The sequence below is a fragment of the Cheilinus undulatus genome, linkage group 10 (genome assembly GCF_018320785.1).
Source record: "Cheilinus undulatus linkage group 10, ASM1832078v1, whole genome shotgun sequence".
Taxonomy (NCBI): domain Eukaryota; kingdom Metazoa; phylum Chordata; class Actinopteri; order Labriformes; family Labridae; genus Cheilinus; species Cheilinus undulatus.
The window spans coordinates 1,148,415-1,167,628 of record NC_054874.1 but is presented as its reverse complement, the minus strand read 5'-3'; the positions used below and the strand labels follow the sequence as shown (position 1 = coordinate 1,167,628).

At 39.9% G+C, this 19,214-nt stretch overlaps 1 protein-coding gene across 1 annotated transcript; it reads left to right on the top strand.

Annotated features, from left to right (window-relative positions):
- On the top strand, window positions 1-11,455 carry hdac3 (histone deacetylase 3). Its single transcript, XM_041798097.1, has 15 exons — window positions 1-188; window positions 2,785-2,867; window positions 2,970-3,112; window positions 3,253-3,334; window positions 4,724-4,780; window positions 4,860-4,915; window positions 4,983-5,116; window positions 5,428-5,508; window positions 7,785-7,858; window positions 7,992-8,056; window positions 8,362-8,451; window positions 8,527-8,585; window positions 8,674-8,753; window positions 8,845-9,002; window positions 10,430-11,455. Exons 1-15 carry the CDS (start codon window positions 134-136, stop codon window positions 10,497-10,499), a joined length of 1,287 nt encoding a protein of 428 aa, XP_041654031.1. The 5' UTR covers window positions 1-133; the 3' UTR covers window positions 10,500-11,455.
- The last annotated feature ends 7,759 nt before the right edge of the window (window positions 11,456-19,214 follow it).

The following is a 19,214-nucleotide window of genomic DNA, read 5'->3' as shown; positions in this document are numbered from 1 at the left end:
ACCACCGTCGCCTGTTGATGACGTAGCTGAGGCGGTGTTTACCATGGCGGCTCTCTGCTGATTGAAATTTAATTGTGGGTTTAACCGCTGCAGGACCCTTCTCTAGGAAATACTGAACCCTGTTTCATCCACAATGACCAACAGGACTTCATACTTTTATGACCCAGACGTGGGAAACTTCCATTACGGTGAGTTTGAGTCCTCGAGCTCACAAAGGAAACCGGAGCGGTGAAAGCTAGCACGATGCTAAACCTGATCAGAGATGGTTTCATTTTATAAGTTTATTATGTTAAAAGCAGCATTTTACTGTCACTCAGAGGGCTAAGAGAACTATTAGCGGGTTATTTATTATTTCCTGGAGTAATCTGTCATGTATTTATCTTTATTTGTGTTAATAACAGGTTATAGTACTGGTGACTGCGTGCTAGCTGGCTATCTGACATTAGCTGTAGAGGAGGCTGAGGTTGGTGATGCAGGGAGTCTCTGGAGCATCTCCTTACTCTGGCAGCTGAGCTTAGCATCTCTGGTAAAATAATGCACATTTACGGTTAAAGATGAGGCTGGTAAGCGATGCAGTGTAGACCAGTGGTCCTCAACCTTTTCAGCCCGTGACCCCAGAATAAAGGAGCCTGAGACCGGGGACCCCACTGGACCTGAAGGGGGCTGAACACAGCCAGGAACCTGCTCAGACCAGGCCGTCCATGAGGGGGATGGAGGGAGAGCTTTAGGGGCCCGGCCAGACTAGAGGGGTCTACTGTAAAGTTAAGCTGAGATATCTTTATATTTAACCTGAAAAAAATAACCACTCTTAGCAAAGGAAATATATCTCTGCTTTGATAATGTGTGTAGTAAAAAGCCTTCTTAAAAATGTCAATCCCTTTTCTAAAAAAAGAAGTAAAATGGGTTAAAACTGCTAAAATGGGTTACTGATGGCAAAGGAAATGGTGGAAAATGTGGTGAAATTGGATTTTAGCTGCAGAAGTGGGTTGAACATGGCAAAAATTAGATAAAAAATGGATAAAAATAATAGAAAAATGAGTTTCAGTGGCATAAATAGTGGTAAAAGGGAGATAAAAGTGACTGAGAGGCTTTAAATTGGCAAAAATGGATGGAAATTTGGTGAAATGGGATGAAAAATTGATATAAACTGTCAACATAGTGTTGACTGTGAAAGGAAATATAGGCAGAAATTGGTCAAACTGGCAAAAATGGGAATATCAGATAGTGAAATGTGGTTAAAGTGGGAAAATTTGGGAGTGAAAAGCAGTTTATGGTGGTAATAATGGGTTGACAGAGGCAACATAAGGGTTAAGTGGCAAGAATCAGTTTAAAAGTAGAAAAAATGAGCAGGAAAAGAGCAGTGGAAAGGGTTTAAAATGGGCAAAAATAGTATTTTAAATTGGTGGGAAAAATAAGGAAATGGGTTAAAATTTGGCAAAATTGGTGTAACGTGGCAACAGTGTAGTTAAAAATATTCTTAGTTATCTTTACGTCATATGGAGACCCTCTCTTACTGTCTCCTGACCCCAAATGGGGTCCCAACCCCAAGGTTGAGAACCACTGGTGTAGATAACTACAGGCCCACAGTCTTAGCCAGCATCCTGGATAAAGAAAAAATCTTGTTGGAGAGGTTTCATGACTGTTTACCTCCCCAGCATCGGTTTGGTTTAGATGAATTATGGTACAGACTTGTGCACACAGCAGACACAGAACATATTCAGACATGCTTTTTCTTATGAGGCAACCTGAGGCTCCAGTAGGGCTGGGCAATTAATCAAAACTTAGATTAAATTGCAGTATGTCCTGCTGCAATTTTCAAATCACAGAAGCTGCAATATTTCCTTTACCAAAAATTTGTGACAAAATGCCAGTTTTAAACGTTTTTTGCCGCAGAGATGTTATGTATTACATATCATGCAATCATGCATGTGTCATTTTTTTAGAAAAGTCTCTTTAAAAATCCTTCTTTCTTCATTTTTGTACATTTTTCTTATTTAATATGAGAATTAAATTAAAACTATCACCTCCCCTTCAATACTAAAGTTAATCTTCAATTTGCAATACAAGTCAAAATCAGCACAGATAATTTTTCAAAATTATTCAGCCCGTGCTTACTCTAATATTGTGTTGGTGACAATATATAATGAATATTGCTTGTGTTTTTTAGAAAACACATGAGATGAGGAACTAAACAAATAATTGCATATTAAATTGCAATTAGATTATTTTCCCAAATCGTTCAGTCCTATGCTACAGTCAGTGAAATGCATTTGTATTCTGATTTATTTACATTCAGTACCCCATCATGACAAAGTCAAAGCAGATTTTGTAAAAAAAAATAAAAACTAAAATATCAAATTGACATAAGTAGTTAGACCTTTACAGTTCCACTGTTTCGTCCCATTTCTCCTGATTCCCCTAATCTAATTTATAATAGGTAAGAGTATTACATAACAATCACATGTTACAACATAACTATTACAGCATTCACAGCCCAGTTTCTTCAGAAATTGCATTCTATATTTTTTTGTTATTCCTTGTTTAACTTATTTTGGGGTTTGATGCAGATGTTTATCACTCATGCTGCTGCAAAGCTTTGCCATGTGGGTGCTGCAACAATGTAATCTATAAATGTTTGCAGGATTTTCCTGCATTATTAGGGCAAAACTTGCGAGAATAGGGTATTTTGTGCACAGTTCCCACAATCTTGCACAAAAGTTCAGGCCCTGGAACATTATACACTAGAGTACTTTAAATTTCAGACCGTTTGTTTTTCTCTGCCAGGTGCTGGCCACCCAATGAAGCCTCATCGTTTGTCCCTGACTCATAGTCTGGTGCTACACTATGGACTCTACAAGAAAATGATGGTGAGCCATATAAAGGCAGAGTTTTCACAGACTTAGACCCAGCAAGAATGTAAACGAAAGACTGAAGATGCTTCATATCTTTCATTCCTTTTTGTCTCACAGGTGTTTAAGCCCTACAAAGCTTCTCAGCATGACATGTGCCGCTTTCACTCTGAAGACTACATAGACTTCCTCCAGAAGGTCAGCCCCAACAACATGCAGGGCTTCACAAAGAGCCTCAACACTTTTAATGTTGGCGATGACTGGTGAGCGTTTCTTTTAAATCAGAGTCATTTGTTTTAGATACCTTATTATGATTCAGATGTGATGCATGTAATAAAAACAAATCTTTTATTTCCCCATTAAACCTTTACTGCCACTACTAAATATGACGTTCTCTTTTTAGTCCTGTGTTTCCAGGACTTTTTGAGTTTTGCTCAAGATACACAGGAGCCTCTTTGCAGGGAGCTACGCAGCTCAACCACAAGGTAACACACAAAAAACCAAAAATATATGTTCACAATGAAATGAAACACAGTTCGAGTGAGTCGATGTGTTTACAGTTAGAAAACATTTACTTATTGTGCTAGTCTGACTACAACTGAACTTTTACAATCCATGTAAACATGCAAGTCTCAGTGAGATCACACTAAATAAATGATCATCAACTGGCGGCCCGGGGGCCAAAGCAGGCCCCCCAAAGCTCCCTGTCTGGCCCCCAGAAGATCAATAAATTCAGAAAAGCAGGAAAAGAAAATGTTGTGGTTTTAAGAGTATCTTTTGGTCTTAAATGTCTGCAGCTGTTAACTGCACCCCAAAACAATTCATTTTAAATAGTTTTAAAAATGACTAACATTTGATCTGTTTTTACGGAAATTCACTTTTCAGCCATTATTAGTAAATAATTTAAAAAATGTGTTAAAACTGGCAAAAATGGCTGGAAAAAGTGGTGAAAAGGGGTTAGAGAGTGGAAAAAATGGGCGATAAAAGTGGCAAAAATGGTGAAAAAAGTCATGAAGAGTGGAAAAAATGGATAAAGAAGGGATAAACAAGACATGGCAAAAAAAAATGGGTTAAAGAGGAAAAAACAAGGGCAAGAAGTTTTAAAACTGGCAAAAATGGCCGAATAAAGTGGTGAAAAGGGGTGATAATTGTCCAAATGGGTTGTGGAGTGGCACAGTGGGACACAAACTTGCAGGAAAAGTGGTGAAAAGCCAATGGCAAAGCAGCGAAAAGACAGGAAAGTGGGTTAAAGAGTGATACAAATTGCAAAAAGTGGCAAACATGGGATAAAAGTGGCAGAAAATGTTGCTGAAATGTCAGAATGAAGCAGTGAAGTAGTGAAAAGTGTGAAACATGAGTTCATATTGGTGCTAAATCATAATTGTTGAGGGCCCATTCCTTCCAGCCAGTTCTGTGGGCATGCCTGTCTCCGTCTGGTCCACAGCGTTACCTATTGGGATAGATCTCACTGGTAACGCTTAAAAATGTCCTGTGATTTGAAAGAAACAACAAAAACTCATAAAATAATATGTTAATCAGAACAAAATACTGATTTAATTTGTCTTTATTTGAAAGTCCGGCCCCCATAGACTCTGTCAGGACTAAATCTGGCCCTTGTGCAAATGGACTTGATGAGCCCTGCACTAAATCAAACTTACTGAAGTCAGACTGAGTTATGATATTACCCTGGGCCGCCGGTTGATTAGTCTGAGGAATAAGATCTGTGCATCTCTGGACCTTCTAACCTCTGCTCTCTTTATTTTCTTTTATTATTTTATGACCTTAAACCAACAGTTTCAGCTCTGTGGCCGGACTTATCTGGACCACAGTATTATTTTATGACTTAATTTCAGTAAATCTTCTCTGTCTTTCAGATCTGTGACATAGCCATTAACTGGGCCGGTGGTTTGCATCATGCCAAAAAGTTTGAGGTCAGTCATTCATCGCTGTTTTCTGCTGAACTCCCTCAGCAATGCGTTGAGTTTTAAAGTGTTCCTCTGTGTTTTTCAGGCGTCGGGCTTCTGTTACGTGAACGACATCGTCATCAGTATACTGGAGCTGCTCAAGTAAGACAACTCTCCTCTGGGAAACCTTCAGCACGTTTCTGTTTCTTTACGCCTGTTTTTGTTGCAGATACCACCCTAGGGTTCTCTACATCGACATCGACATTCACCACGGTGACGGCGTCCAGGAGGCCTTTTACCTGACTGACAGGGTCATGACGGTGTCCTTTCACAAATATGGGAACTACTTTTTCCCAGGAACAGGTCTTGTACATGCTTATATTCATTTATACTTACACCCTCACTGTTTATTGGAACAGCCCTTATCTGGAGCTAACAGACTCACTCGGCCTTAAATAAATGGAAGACTCTGCAGAAAGCAGTGATTCAAACATTTGATGCATGTTTTTTTTTTTTCATAAAAGGAGATAAACTTGCACCTAACCCTAAACATTACTGATTATTTGATGTGGTGCAGAAGCGGTTTAACATCTGAGCTGTTTCCTGTTGGAGTGCGTTCTCTCTGTAGATGTGCCTCCTTACAGTGTGTGTTTGCATGCATTTGTTTTCTGCAGGTGACATGTACGAGGTTGGAGCAGAAAGTGGACGGTACTACTGCCTCAATGTTCCTCTGAGAGATGGAATCGATGACCAGAGTGAGTCTACAGAGTTCGTTCTGTACCACAAAGATCAGCCTGGTTATGCTGAATGTCCAGGTCTGGTCTCAGTGGTAGAGGAGGTTTTCATATAATGTGGTCTGTCGCTGTTACTGGTTTTTCCTCATGTGTGCACTAGAACATTTAAACCAGTGATGACAGTGAGGATGAAATCCATCCTGCTGCAGGAATGATATTGATGACGGTATGGTATGGATGTGGCATAGGTAGGTGAAGATAATGTGGTGTAAAAAACCCTTTAAAGACCCTGCAAAGTGAAAATAAATCTTTATTTAGGTTTGTTGTATGACAGTGTGTTATGAACCCCTAAATCAAGTTTCAGTCAGATAAAACATCTCACATCAGGATGGTGTGGGTGTGTCTGTTGAATGAGCTGAAGCCACGCCCACTCATGAGAAATACGATCCTTCTAAGATTTAAAAAATTCTACAATCTGATTGGAGGAAAGCTCTCATGCTATTAGCCCCGTCCCTTGAGCTCATGATCAGAGCTGCCTGGCTCTGTGCCAGAGACAAAGTCTGTTTTCTGTCCAATCTCTGTTCTGATGCTTTAAATCAGTGGTTCTCAAATGGTGTGACAAGGCACGCTAGTCTAGGTGTGCCTTGGGGATCTGGCTGGACCCAGATGAAAACCCCCAGAGAATGAACCCCCCCAGTCATGATTTAGTGATGAGTGTGTGTGTTTGATCAGTAGCATTGGTGCTAGCATCCTGGCTAACACTTACCTCATTTTGCAAGCTATTACTGAGCTGAAATTGGTGTTAAAATTATTATTCATGTTGCTTTTAACCTAGTTAACCAATTTTTCTATCCATTTTGCCACTAATTTTGACAACTTAAACCATTTTTGCTGCTTTTTTGCAATTTTGCAACTTTTTATAAATACTTTTGACCCATTTTTGGCAACTTTATTGGAACCTTTTGTGACGTTTAACCCATTTTTACTACCTTTTGATTGTTTTTGCCTAATTTTGCGATTATTTATTATTTTTGCCAATTATTTAATCACTTTCTACCACGTTTTAGCAACTTTAACCCTTTTTGCCACTTTTCTGCCACACTAACCCATTTTTGCCACCTTCTTGCTAATTTTCACTCACTTTGTCTAGCCACTTTTTGCCTAATTTTGCCCATTTTTTAATCACTTTTATAACATTTTAACCTCCTTTTTATAACATTTAACCCTTTTGGCCACTATTAACCCATTTTTGCCACCTTTTTGACACTTTCAACATGTCTTGCCACTGTTAACCAATTTTTTGGCCCCTTATGCCAGTTGTTAACCATTTTTGACTTTGTCTTGCCACTTTTTACCCAATTTTGCCATGTTTCATCATCACTTTAACCAATTTTTGCCACCTTTCAGGCACCTTTTCCCCTCTTTGCCACCCCCTCCCTCCCTTATGGGCCACCTTGACTGTTATATTCTTTATAAAGTCTATTTCGTATTGATATGAATATGCCTTGAGATTTTGGCTTAACCTTAGGTGTGCCTCGGGTGAAGAAAGTTTTTTGGCCCCTTATGCCTATTGTTAACCTTTTTTTACTTTTTCTTGCCACTTTTTGTCCAATTTTGCCATGTTAAATATCACTTTAACCAATTTTTGCAACCTTTCAGACACCTTTTGACCACTTTTGCTACCTCCAGTTGGCTGGGCCCCAGGAAACCTCTCCCCTTTATCCCCCCTTATGGGCCACCTTGACTGTTATATTATTTAAAAAGTCTGTTTTGTATTCATATGACTATGGTGTGCCTTGAGATTTTGGCTGAACCTTAGGTGTGCCTTGGGCGGAAAAAGTTTGAAAACCACTGCTTTCAGTGATCCATAGACCACTGTGGCTGATAGATTTGGTAAATTTACCTCACAATGAAGAAGAAAACAGCATTTAACTGACTGTTAACTTTAATAAAGGCAGAGACATCAGCTAACAACAGACTGGAGATGAACTGCTCTGTGATTTTACTGGAGTGTTAGAGGGGCGGGGTTATTCCCTACTGTGTGCTGATGACATCACCAGCCCACATATTGGCCCCGCCCACATTAAACCCAGCCAGGAAAGAGGTGAAAACCTTTCTAACAGTCTGAATCCAGAATTCAGTCACATGTAGATCTCAGTGTTTTCATGTTTACAGAAACCAGATTCACACATTTCTAGAGTGTTCAGACACAAAATTGGATTTGACTTTACAGGATCTTTAATGGTTCTCCTCCGAGCTCCATCTGATCCTCTCTACATGTGACTGTTGTGTTTCAGGCTACAGGCAGCTGTTCCAGCCAGTTATCAAACAGGTGGTGGATTTCTATCAGCCAACGTGCATCGTCCTGCAGGTCAGTGTCTCCATTATCATCAGTTGATGGATCATTTAGTCTTTGTTAGAAAACAGCAGAGGGTTGTGGGCTTGCTGCATCATCAGTATGAAACTAAATACAGACAGAATAATGTGTAAATGTTCTCCTTCAGTGTGGAGCAGACTCTCTGGGCTGTGACCGGCTGGGCTGCTTCAACCTCAGCATACGTGGACACGGGTGAGAATGACGCTCAGTCACTGATTCTCTTCTGCTCATATCAGTTATTTTACACAGAAAGGTCGACTTTTTACTCTGCTAAGGCTGGCGACACACGAGACAGTTTTCAGATCTTACAGGATTTTAAAGACGTGGCAGAAAAAGACAAATCAGGCGCTGAATTCTGGAGGCCGCTGTGCTCTTGGGAACCTTTAATTCAGCAGAAATACGACATCGATATCGTCTGCCATGTTTTATTAAAGTATGGAGGATTGTTAGGTAGAGAGCAGCAGTGACGTGTGTCTGCTCTGCCCCGTGTCTTTCAGAGAGTGTGTGGAGTTTGTGAAGAGTTTTAAGATTCCTCTGCTGGTCCTTGGAGGAGGAGGGTACACCGTGAGGAACGTGGCTCGCTGCTGGTCAGTCTAGCTCATAGATGTGTCACGGTGGAAGAGTTTTTAAATCTAAATTAAAGCTGTTTTCTTCTCTTTTAGGACATTTGAGACGTCTCTGCTACTGGATGAATCCATCAGTGATGAGCTGCCTTACAGCGGTGAGTCTTTCTCCTTATTAGTCAATAACAGGAAGAATCAGAGCCATCTTCTACATACATCTGACCCTGGCTCTTCCTTCATCTACAGAGTATTTTGAGTACTTTGCTCCAGATTTCACTCTGCATCCTGATGTAAGCACCAGGATAGAAAACCAGAACTCCAGACAGGTAAAACATGGACTCTGTGTAGAAACCCCATGACTTATTCCTGCTTAAATGAGAAAACTAAAGGTTCCTGTCTCTGCTCACATCGCTGCAGTATCTGGAGCAGATCCGTCAGACCGTTTTTGAGAACTTGAAGATGTTAAACCATGCGCCCAGTGTCCAGATCCATGACGTTCCCTCTGACATGCTGAGCTATGAACGCAACGACGAGCCGGACCCCGACGAGAGGGGAGCGGAGGAAAACTACACCAGGTCAGTAATGTCGGACACAAGGGGCCGGTTTCAGAGAGCCATTTTAGTTTAGACCTCGAGTCTGTTAATCCTGAAATGAAGAAAAAATGATGAGAGAAAGAGGAGTAACTAGAGCTCTGAGTCATTCAGGAGCTGGCTTTCATCATAAATAGAGCCAGACCGATTTATCGGCGGGCCGATTAATCGGGCCAATATATAAACTTTTTTGCTGCGTGGGGACTGTCTCTGCTCCTGTCGCTCTGTGTCCATGCTGAACTCAGCCGGAGTGCCTGGCCCCTCCCCCTCAAACACAGAGTTCAGCAGCAGCTCTCCCTCACTCAGTGTTGCCAACTTAGTGACTTTGTTGCTATATTTAGCGAGTTTTCAGATCCCTCTAGTGACTCTTTTCAAGAAAAGCGACTAGCGACAAATCTAGCGACTTTTTCTGGTGTTATTGGAGAGTTTTGGAGACTCTGACATGAAAGCACGTATTGTTGTTGCTCTTCTCACTGAGCAGCGGGTGCTGCCGTGGGTCCCAGGCACATTTAAGCTTGTGGCCTTCCTCAGGGTTATCATGAAACACACTGTAAACATATACTATGAGCATATTTGCCACAACGGTGTAAATTTGGCTCTCCATTTATCATTTTCCTGTCTAATATGGTCCACAGCCACAGTATAAGACTATTATACAGCGTTTTGACCGCTCTGACTTCAAAATTAGATGTTCATGTAAAAAAAAAAACAGGATTAACAGCGTAGAGGGGCCAACCTGAAAGATTAAAACATAACAAGAATCTGTTGATTTCTGATCAAAAAGGTCAAAATTTGGTTGGAAAAATAAATCAGAATTCCAGAGTTTATAAAGTCTTATATTTGGCATTAGAAACTCGAAAATTTCAATTTTTTAATCATAATTTAACAACAGTGTAAAGTCAAACATTTACAAGAAACCAAATTCTAAACAGTGGTCAGATTTTGGATTTTGGGCTCTAAAATCTCAAAAATTCTAATCCAGGGGTCAGGCACATTTACAGCTTTTAAAGTCATAAAATTGTCCTTTTTTCTCATAAATTAACTTTTTAAACTTAATTTTTTTTTCTTTTATTAGCATTTCTTTTTTCCTAGAGTGGCTCTAATACGCCGTTGTAATAATGGATAGTTTGGTCACTGATCTTTAGTCAGGAACAAGTCTGTAGGCCTGTTATGTCGAGATTTTGTCATTGAAAACAATTACAAATGATGTGTATTTTTCCCAAGTGGCTCCAAGGGGGGCTTAGCTTTCTTAGACACGAGTGTGGGGGGGGCCCTAAGGAAAAAAGGTTGGGAAGCACCAGCGTAAGGGTAGATCAACTCAGGGTTAAACCCAGAGTTTTTTAAACAGATGCATCTTCTGTAATGCCCCTGTCTTATCCTGTACCAAACTGTCTGTGATGTCACTTCCTCAGGCCGGAGGCAGCCAACGAGTTCTACGATGGTGACCATGACAACGACAAAGAGAGCGATGTGGAAATCTGACCCTGGAGACGGAGAGCCTTCAGGATTCTTAATCTCTGCTGGCTGAAGCGAGACTTTTCTGGAAGGACGGAGGAGAGCTGCTCCGCTGTAACAGTGGGAGGGTTCTACTGATGAGACCGCCATCAGCCATCAGCTTCGCCACCACAGTTCATCAGAACAGGCCGAAGTTTGCACCAGAGCCTTGTAGATAATCTAATGGAGTCTATTTTCAAAACGCAGCGTCCTTATTTCTATCTGTCAGATATTACAACAGTATTTTCATACACAGGACACTGAGACTGCTGTTCTCAATATCAGCTCACAAATGTTTAAATTTACCCAGAACAACACAAGATCAAATGTTCTCTAGCAGCGTGGACGCAGAACTCTAATTCTACTCTGTATTTGCTGAAGTCTGCATTCTTTCCTGACATGTTTTCCTCTTCAAAATGTCGTCCAACTTATAAGAATGACTGAAAATGAAAACGTGATCTTAAACATCGATCCTCCTGTAGGACGTGTACTTGGAAGCTTTTCAAGTGCCTACCAGCATCCATGAGGGGCCGATGAGTGACGTCTTTAAACTGTCAGAGCTAAATAAAATATCACAGGGGCTGTTTATGTCAGAGCTGTCCCTTTAAGCTGGCGTCATGGATTTGTACCAGTGAACGCTGGTAAATCAGCCTCATGAGCTGATAAAACGTTATTCTCCATTCCTCTGCTCTGTAAATACATTTAAGCGTCTGGATGTCAGCTGTGTTCCTCGTGTCGATGAGAGTGATGGAGAGGAGGAGCCTGGGGCTAAAAACATCTTTAAGTGAAGCAGACGCTGATGTTGGTGCCGATCCTTTACTCTGATTGGCTCATTACTGATGCATCACAGGGTTAAAGGCTGCTTCCTCCTGCCAGCTCCTCCTCTTTTTTATGTCTTTTTTGATATCGTTGTCTACTGTTTTAATAAAAGCTCACTGAATGGCCTCGTGTGTTCATTTAAACTGAACTCAAAAATATCCCGAGGTACAGCCGGTAAACGGGCCTCCGCAGAGCTGTGGGACACCCTAGACCAGTGGCTCTCAAATGGTGTGGCAGGGCACACCAGTGTGCCTTGAGATAAGTCAAGGTGTGCCATGGGGATCTGGCTGGGCACCTAAAAAACCCCAGAGCATGGGCCCTCCCCTGTTGTGATTTATTGATAAGTGTGTGTGTTGGATCAGTAGCATTGGTGCTAGCATCCTGGCTAACAGTTACCTCATTTGGCAAGCTACTATTGAGTTGAAATTGGTGTTGAAATTATTATTGTTCATGCAGCTTTTAACCAAGTTAACCAATTTTTCTACCAATTTTGCCACTAATTTTGACAACTTGAACCATTTATGCAATTTTGCAACTTTTTTGGAACTTTCTGCCACATTTAACCCATTTTTGCTACCTTTTTTGCTTTTTTTTGCCGACTTTTGCTATTATTTGGACATTTTTTGCCAATTATTTCATCACTTTTTACCACCTTTTAGCAACTTTAACCCTTTTTGCCATTTTTCTGCCACCTGTGAACTATTTTGCCACCTTTTTGACACTTTCAACCCTTTTTTGCCACTTTCTTGCCAGTTTCAGCTCATTTTGGCCACTTTTTTTGCCCAATTTGGCCCTTTTTTAAATCACTTTTAACCCATTTTTACCACCTTTTTACAAAATGTAACCCTTTTTATCCCCTTGTAACCCATTTTTGACACCTTGAACATGTTTTTGCCACTTTTAACCCTTTTTTGGCCCCTTATGTCAATTGTTAACCATTTCGTCTTTGGCTTTTTTGCCCAATTTTGCCATGTTTATCATCACTTTAACCAGTTTTTGCCACCCCCAGTTGGCCCCTTTACACCCCGCCCCATTATGGGCCACATTAACTGTTACATTATCTAAAAGTCTATTTTGTATTGATATGAATTTTTGTGTGCCTTGGACAAAAAAGTTTGAAAACCACTGGTTTACAGCAGTGTTGGGCAACTGGCGGCCCAGGGCCACATGCGGCCCTCTCCCTCACTCAGCGTGGCCCACCAGTTAATTTCAAATATCTAGGAATGGTAAAAATGAGGAAACATGAAAAATAAATGTTTCTATAATTATATCTGATTGTGTATGTCAATGACATTAGAGATATAATCGGCCCTAACTCTTCAAAAATTGTTGCATCATTAGCAAAGTTACTATAGTTAAATAAAACTAAATAAAACGAAGGAGATTTTACCCTTAATTTTAGTTTTTAACATCACCAGAGTGACCGACATGAACACCCGAGCCTGGAGAGACTAAAACGCCTGATTTGGTTGGAGAGAAATTCACACAACAGTAATTTTAGGTCTTGACTGGTACACAAACATTAAAGTTGAATAATTACAGTGAAAAGTGAAGAGCCTTTTAGGTTTCCCCTGACAGATATCCCACATTGTGGAAAAATCTAGAACTAACGTAAAACTAAACTAACATTAATCACTTTTGCAAAAATAAAAACTAAACTAACAAACCAGCAGTCAGAACTACTAAAAACTAGACTGACATTTTAAACAAAAGTAAAAACTAAATAGAAATTAAAACTAATGACAAATCCACAACTATTATAACCTTCATCATTAGATATAAAACTTACTAAAATAACCATGAACTTAGAGGGTCATTGCACTATAAAAACACTTTGTACCGGTTTAAATTCTGTGTCAGGCTGAATAAATTTAGCATTGTTATTGGTGTTTGCACATTTACAGCTGTGTATTTGTTCCTTTTTTTAATTAAAATAATCTTAATTATGTTGGAGAATATTCCACAGTGTGTAACAATGTCGCCCTCTGGTGGTGAGAATAAAAACTATGTGGTGCTCTCAGTAACTCAGTTTCCTGTTCCTGTCCTGGGAGGAATCCAAAGATCTCACAATAAACAATAAACAATAAAACCCTTTTAAAGAGTTTATAAAAAGGCAGTTGGTAAGAAAAATATAAACAGACATATTTCCTTTGGGGTTTGTTAAAGAACAAATTACAAAAATAACCTGTGGTTATATATGCAATTATTATTATGTTTCTCATGTTGAGATTTTCAACAAATTACAACAAAATATCAAACTATATTTTGACCTACAGTCAAGAAATCATTTAACCATTTTATTGCAAAATGGATCTAAAGTTTTACTTGTCAGAGACCCCCATACAATACAATACAATATTTGTTTATGGCCTTTTTTTAGATAGGACAGTGGATAGAGTCGGAAACAGGGAAGAGAGCTGGGAGAGACATGCAGGAAATATTGCCACGGGCTGGATTTGAACCCGGGTCACCTGCGTACATGGCACGTGCCTTAACCACTCGACTACCGGCGCACCAAAATTTTATATATCCCCGGAGGGAAATTCATTTGTCTGGAAGTCTCATCTGTTTACGGTAGAATTATATAGTCTTGTAGCTGATGGTATGAAAGATTTTCTCTTCCTGTCCTGCAGTGTATGGATATAAACAATTATCAGAATGCACTGAAAACTATGAAATTACTTCAGAAACAATTATCTGTAGTAGCATGAACCTCAGTATGAGAGTGCAGCTATATGATATAAAGGAGGAGGCTGGGGTGGAGGAGGTGGAGCTTTAGTCTATAAAGGAGGAGGCTGGGGTGGAGGAGGTGAAGCTTTAGTCTATAAAGGAGGAGGCTGGGGTGGAGTAAGTGAAGCTGTATCCTATAAAGGAGGAGGCTGGGGTGGAGGAGGTGAAGCTTTAGTCTATAAAGGAGGAGGCTGGGGTGGAGGAGGTGAAGCTTTAGTCTATAAAGGAGGAGGCTGGGGTGGAGGAGGTGAAGCTTTAGTCTATAAAGGAGGAGGCTGGGGTGGAGGAGGGGAAGCTTTAGTCTATAAAGGAGGAGGCCGGGTGGAGGAGGTGAAGCTTTAGTCTATAAAGGAGGAGGCTGGGGTGGAGGAGGTGAAGCTTTATGCTATAAAGGAGGAGGCTGGGGTGGAGATATGACTTCGGTCAACTTACGCTGAGTCATCAATATCAGATTGAATTAACTCGGGCAGAATGATTAAAAATGCTAATATTTAAAGTTTTTTTTACCCATTGCTTTATGAATGGGATCGTCATTTTTATGCCACTTTTTTAATTAAGAAAAATGTAAAACAAGAAAAGGAGGATTTTTGTAAACCGTTCTACTTTCATAAAGGTCATGTGCAGTGTAATCTGTGCTGCTGCAAACTCTGATGAACTAAACTGCTATTCTGACAAATTTCAAGCTAAAGAAATTTTGCAGCTTTTGTGGTTTTTAAACTGCAGCAGGCCATGTTGCGATTTAATGTAATTTGTGATTAATTTCCCAGCCTTAGTATCTATGGGTCATAAGGAGGCTCAGCATTGATTAGATATAGATTAGGTACAGATCAGCACTAGTTAAAATGTGACACTGTACCTAATCTTTATCTCTTTCATGTGCAGAGAATTTATTTGATCAGAAAATTCACATGGAAGTTTTCTGAAATTAAGATTTGGAGATGAACGCTGGGAGTCTCCTGGATGAAGGCATATTTAACTTTTATTAAACCAGGAGGGAAAAAACTCACTGATTTTAAAAATCTCATTTTCAGTGTAAATGTGATGTAAATGAATACGGACCTGAAGAACGTCCTGGCCGATATAGAATCGACTCGATCGGCCACCGAAATTTTCCAGCGTTCGGTTCAGGCCGCAGCACACTGAAGTCTGGGAAATCCCTCTAAGCAGGGGTGTCAGACTCGAGGCCTGGCTCAACGCTGTAGATTTACCGCAGTAAATTTGACTCTAACTGAACAAAATCTACTCTGAAAAATAAAACCCTTGGTCCCAGTTTAGTGGTAGTAAAATTTCCTCTGCTGGAGTGTTTTTATTTAACTGTAAAAGAGGATTCTGGACTCCAACACAATAAAAACTACTCTACAGCAGTAGTGCTGCAAAAAAAAAGGACTAAAGGGGTTAAGCTAGGGCTGGGCAATTAATCTCAAATTAGATCAAATAGCAATATGGCCTGCTGCAGTTTACCTGCGATTTATGTCTAAATACCAGTTTAGAACTTTTTTTGCAGTAGAGATTCATGGATTACAAATCATGCAATCATTCTAGTGCCATAGTTTTAGAATAGTGTCCAAAAAAAAAAAAAAAATCCAAAATGAATGAAAAATGTCATTCCCCCTAATACAACAGTTCATATCAAATTTGCAAAATGCTTAAAAAAAACATCAAATTTCTACATTTTTAAAAATTTGTTCTGCCTAGTTTAATTGAATATTGTGTTGTTACAGTAAAGAATGAATTATTGCTTGTTTTTGTTGTAAAATGTATGAGGAACTTAAGAATTAATTGCGTATTAAATCGCAATATTGGGTAAAAAACTTGCAGTTAGATTATTTTCCCAAATCCTTCAGCCCTAGGTTAAGCAAGACAAAAAACTCACTAAACTATCCCTGGATTTAAAGGTTGAAGAGGAGCCAGCTTACCTGACCAGAAGCTGCAGTCTGCAGGTGTGTGAAGGTTCTTCTTCTTCTTCTTCTTCTTCTTCTTGGAGTTTAATGGCCGGTGTCAGCCATCGTCAAGGTGGATTATCTCCACCCACTATGCTGGAGTGTGAACCAGAGCCAGAGGTACAAAATACATTATATGACATTATTTCTTTCAAAAACTCAAACAAGGCTTTAGATAAACTCATTACTTACTATATTTTTAGTGTAAACGTCTGTACTCCACATCTCCTGAGTTCTTCCTTCAGCTTTTCCTGCTGGTTTTGTCTCTCAGTTACAGACTGAATGCTCCACACTCTCCTCTTCCACCCCACACTCACATTCCTGTTGCATGTTTTTCCAGTTAAATGTTTTATTTAATCCTAATGTCCAATCCTTATTATCTATTATCATCTGTTCTCTTCTGTTTCCATAGCTCCCAGTTTCTCCTCATCACTGTGCACACGACGTCCTCATCCCTCATCCCACAGCTTTTACCATTCACTCATGATTTTACTTTAAACCAAAGCTTCTGTTTCTGATTCACTAAAATCCACATTTATGACTTTGTCTTGGGCCTGTATGGCCAGATGATCAGCCACTTCATTTCCCACAATTCCCTGGTGCGCTGGTTTGTCTGAAGGTTCATCACCAGGTGAGATCCTGATTACCAGAGATGACCTGCAGCTGGGACTCCTGACGACCTGCAGCCGTGACGGTCCAGGAGCGATGGAGCTGAAGTGAAACCTGAGTGGGCGGGGTTAAAGTTTGACTCCTGCAGGATTTCATCTGTTTTTACTCAGACTGATAAAAAATACCCTAAAAAAGAGTTAATTTGACTATTTTTGAGTAAAATATTTTACTCTGGAGAAATTACCCCACAGATTTTCCTGTATACACGCCGTGAGGTCATCATGTATTTTTATAATAACCAGGTCTGCAGATTTCCTCAAGCACAGAAATGCAAACTTCACCCTAATGGTTTCAAATATCCTTAAATCATAAAAATCTGAAAAAATAAAGAGCAAGAATAATTTGATAAAATGTCAGGAATGTGTGAAAATAAATGAATTTGTTTTCATTTCATGTTTTCAAAAGTGTATCTCACAATTACAACTTCAACTTATTTTTAGTTATTATATATTTCAACCTTTTAAACTCATGACTTCAACTTTCTGTCTCAGATAGTTGTCTTTTAAAAACATTATTTTGGATTTAAATTCAGGGCTACACGGTGGTGCAGGGGTCAGCGCTGCTGCCTCACAGCGAGAAGGCTCCTGGTTCGATGTTCTCCTTGTGCATGCTTGCCACGAGTACTTCGGCTTCCTCCCACCACCAAAAACATGCTTGTTAGGTTGGTTGGTGACTCTAAATTGCCCGTAGGTGTGAGTGTGAGCGTGCCTGGTTGTCTGTCTAAAATCATTCATCATCAGTGCTACATATTTTCCCATAATTCATCACTGGTGAAAATGAGTTTGTCCCTTTATGGTTAAATGTCGAACCCTGCTAGGCTCTCAGGTTAAACCTAAATCCAGAATCCGGCCCCTGGTCTACAGATTTGAGCGTGCAAACTTTAAATAAAGAAAAACACATGAAGAGGCAAAGCTAGGTTTGAAACAGACTTTATTCCTCATTCATCCTGTGATATGTTGAACTTCTTACACAACAAACAGTACTGGAGGAAAACAGAGAACACTAGCTGCAGTTTAACAGAAACATCCAGAAACAGCTCTACGTGAAACCACTCTCACTGAAGTCCTACACTGCTTCAGGAAAACCCAGTCCACATCTGGACTTCCTCCTGTGACCTGACTCTGTTTGCATGCACATCCAGCTAAACACGCTCTGATAGAGAAGCAGAGAAATCCGAGTAAAGCTGTGCTCAGAGACGGAGGTCCAGCCCAGCAGACTGACACTCTGATACTCTCCTGGCTTTAATGATGGATGCTTCAGAGATGTATGATCAGGGAGGATGAATATTCACTCAGCTTCAGTAAGGCACAGGAACACATTTTCTCTGCACTGCAGAAGAGACGGCATGTAAACGCTTCAGTCTGAGGGTTCTCAGTGCAGACGGGTATCAGAATGGCAGTCTGCTGCTCTGTGTCCCCCGCTGATGTTACAAGCTTTAGCAGGCCACCAACACTGATAATAATAATAACTTCAGTTCAACATTATAAATAAACTTTAAAAACACATATCAGGCTGAGTTTATTCCACAGCAGAGAATCGGAGCACTACGTTACACCTGATTGTCTAGTAAAGGTGGTCATGATGGGAAAATCAGACGTTTCTTTGTGGTTACAGCACAGGTCAGAGAGAACAGCAGAGATACAGGGACAAACGTGTAACAATGAGTCTCAAAAATACCATCCTGATTCAGCAAGAACCCCGGAGAAAGGAGGAAGGCTGAAACGTATCAGGCTGCTTCATTTTTACCAGAAGCGTTATTTAATGCGGTATGATAAAATTATCAAGGCTTATGGAATTTAAGTTATGGGCTATTTAATGAGAAAGAGTTGGTGCATAAATGATCTAAACTGTTTAAACTTCATTTTTCAGACAGTTTGTCCCGAAATACAGTGGTTCTCAACCTTTTCAGCCCACGACCCCCAAAGTAAAGGTCAGAGACCAGGGCCCCCCTGTGCCTGAAGGTGGCTGAACACAGCCATGAACATTCTAGGATAGTCATGGGCAGACAAGGCCACCCATTAGGGGGGTAAATGGGAGAGCTTTCTGTGGTCCAGCCAGACTGGGGGCCAGCTAAATCATGGTCCTCTGTAAAATTAAGCTGTGATATCCATACTTCATATTTAACCTGAAAAATAACCATGCTAATCTAAGAAGCAAATCTCTTTTTTAATCATTTGTATTTTTAACATTCATAAAATGTAAATCCCTTTTGTTAAAAAAATGGGTTTAAAATTGCAAAAATGGGTTAATAATGGCATAAAAGGGTGTAAAAGGAGGAGAAATTGGATTTTATAAGTAGAAGAAATGGGTTAAAAAAAAAACTAAAAAAGGCAAAAATCGTCATAAATAGTGCTAAAAGGGAGTTAAAAAGTGTCTGAAAAGGCTTCAAATGGGCAAAAATGGGTGGGAATTTTGTAAATGGGATGAAAAATTGATATAAACTGGCAAAAAAGTGTAAACTGAGACCAAAAAAAGCAGATATTGGCAGAAATTGGTTAAACTGGTCAAAAATGAGCATATTCGTGAAATGGAATGATTTTGAATT